Source organism: Elephantulus edwardii, unplaced genomic scaffold (assembly GCF_000299155.1).
Source record: "Elephantulus edwardii isolate Elephantulus edwardi_28Jun2011 unplaced genomic scaffold, EleEdw1.0 scaffold00636, whole genome shotgun sequence".
NCBI classification, from domain to species: domain Eukaryota; kingdom Metazoa; phylum Chordata; class Mammalia; order Macroscelidea; family Macroscelididae; genus Elephantulus; species Elephantulus edwardii.
The window spans coordinates 92947-93937 of NW_006400386.1; the positions used below are offsets into that span (position 1 = coordinate 92947).

The 991-nt window shown below is 40.6% G+C and overlaps 1 protein-coding gene across 1 annotated transcript in view; it reads left to right on the forward strand.

The window, feature by feature from the left end:
* Nucleotides 1-743, forward strand: part of LOC102872574 (ankyrin repeat domain-containing protein 42-like) — a gene marked incomplete at its 3' end in the record, with an annotated part of 74080 nt that extends 73337 nt beyond the window's left edge. The window contains exon 9 of the mRNA XM_006903399.1: nucleotides 553-743. Within this exon, the coding sequence (XP_006903461.1) occupies nucleotides 553-743 (191 nt within the window). The remainder of the gene's footprint in view (nucleotides 1-552) is intronic.
* Between the last annotated feature and the right edge of the window lie 248 nt (nucleotides 744-991).

Genomic DNA, 991 nt, shown 5'->3' on the forward strand with positions numbered 1-991 from the left:
ATTTCTTTTAAGGATATGTTTCATGTGTTTGTAGAGCCTGGCAAATTCCAGATCTGTGGGTCAGACCTAAATAAGAGGTGTCTGGGGAGGTTAACAAGTGCAAATCTTTAGCAGGCTGCTGGCTTTGGAGACTGCCCACTTCAGAGGCAGAAAATCGAACGGGCTTACTTGGGGAGCAGGGTCACAGATTGCTGGCTTAAGAGGGTGACAAGTACAGTAGGCATCTGGTTCAAGTGTCCAGGTCACAAGCCATATAGCCAAGTTCTGGATTGCACAAAAATAGCTCTAGTTTTGCCAGAGGATTCATACATATATTCAGTGCAGACCTTGAGATTTCACTTTCATCAGATTCAGCTGAACATATCTTTACATAGCCATGTCTAATCCTGCCTTGTTACTACATTAGAAGGTTGGATTTACAACACATTGGACAGTTACATTGTACTGGGAATCATGGCCACTATGACACATGGTATTAACCATCATAATATATGCTTGTTGAATAAATTGTATCTTTATGTGCTTTAAATATAATGCATGGATGTGTCCTAGTATTAACAAAAAGAAATTTCGGCTCACATTGGATTTTTTTTAACAGGACCATTAAAGAGCTACAAGGTCAACTGGAGTATGAACGGCTACGCAGAGAAAAATTAGAATGTCAGCTGGATGAATGTCGTGCAGAGGTGGATCAACTCAAGGAGATAATGGAGAAAAATCAGATCTCAAACTTGGCGATCATGGTTAGTGTCTGTCTTAGCATAGTTCTCTTTCTGGAGATAGAGATGAATGGTAAAGAGGACAGGCTTTGGTCTGAGGTTAGTTGGATTTGAATCATGATTGCAATTCCTTTTGGACTGGGAACATCCTTTAACCTCACTGTGTGTCTGTTGTAAGTTGGATATACAGTGGCTCTCAAGCATAGTGCTGAAGTGCTCTGCAGTGTTTCTAAGTACAAGAAGCTGTAATGTGCCTTAATGGAGAAAATGTG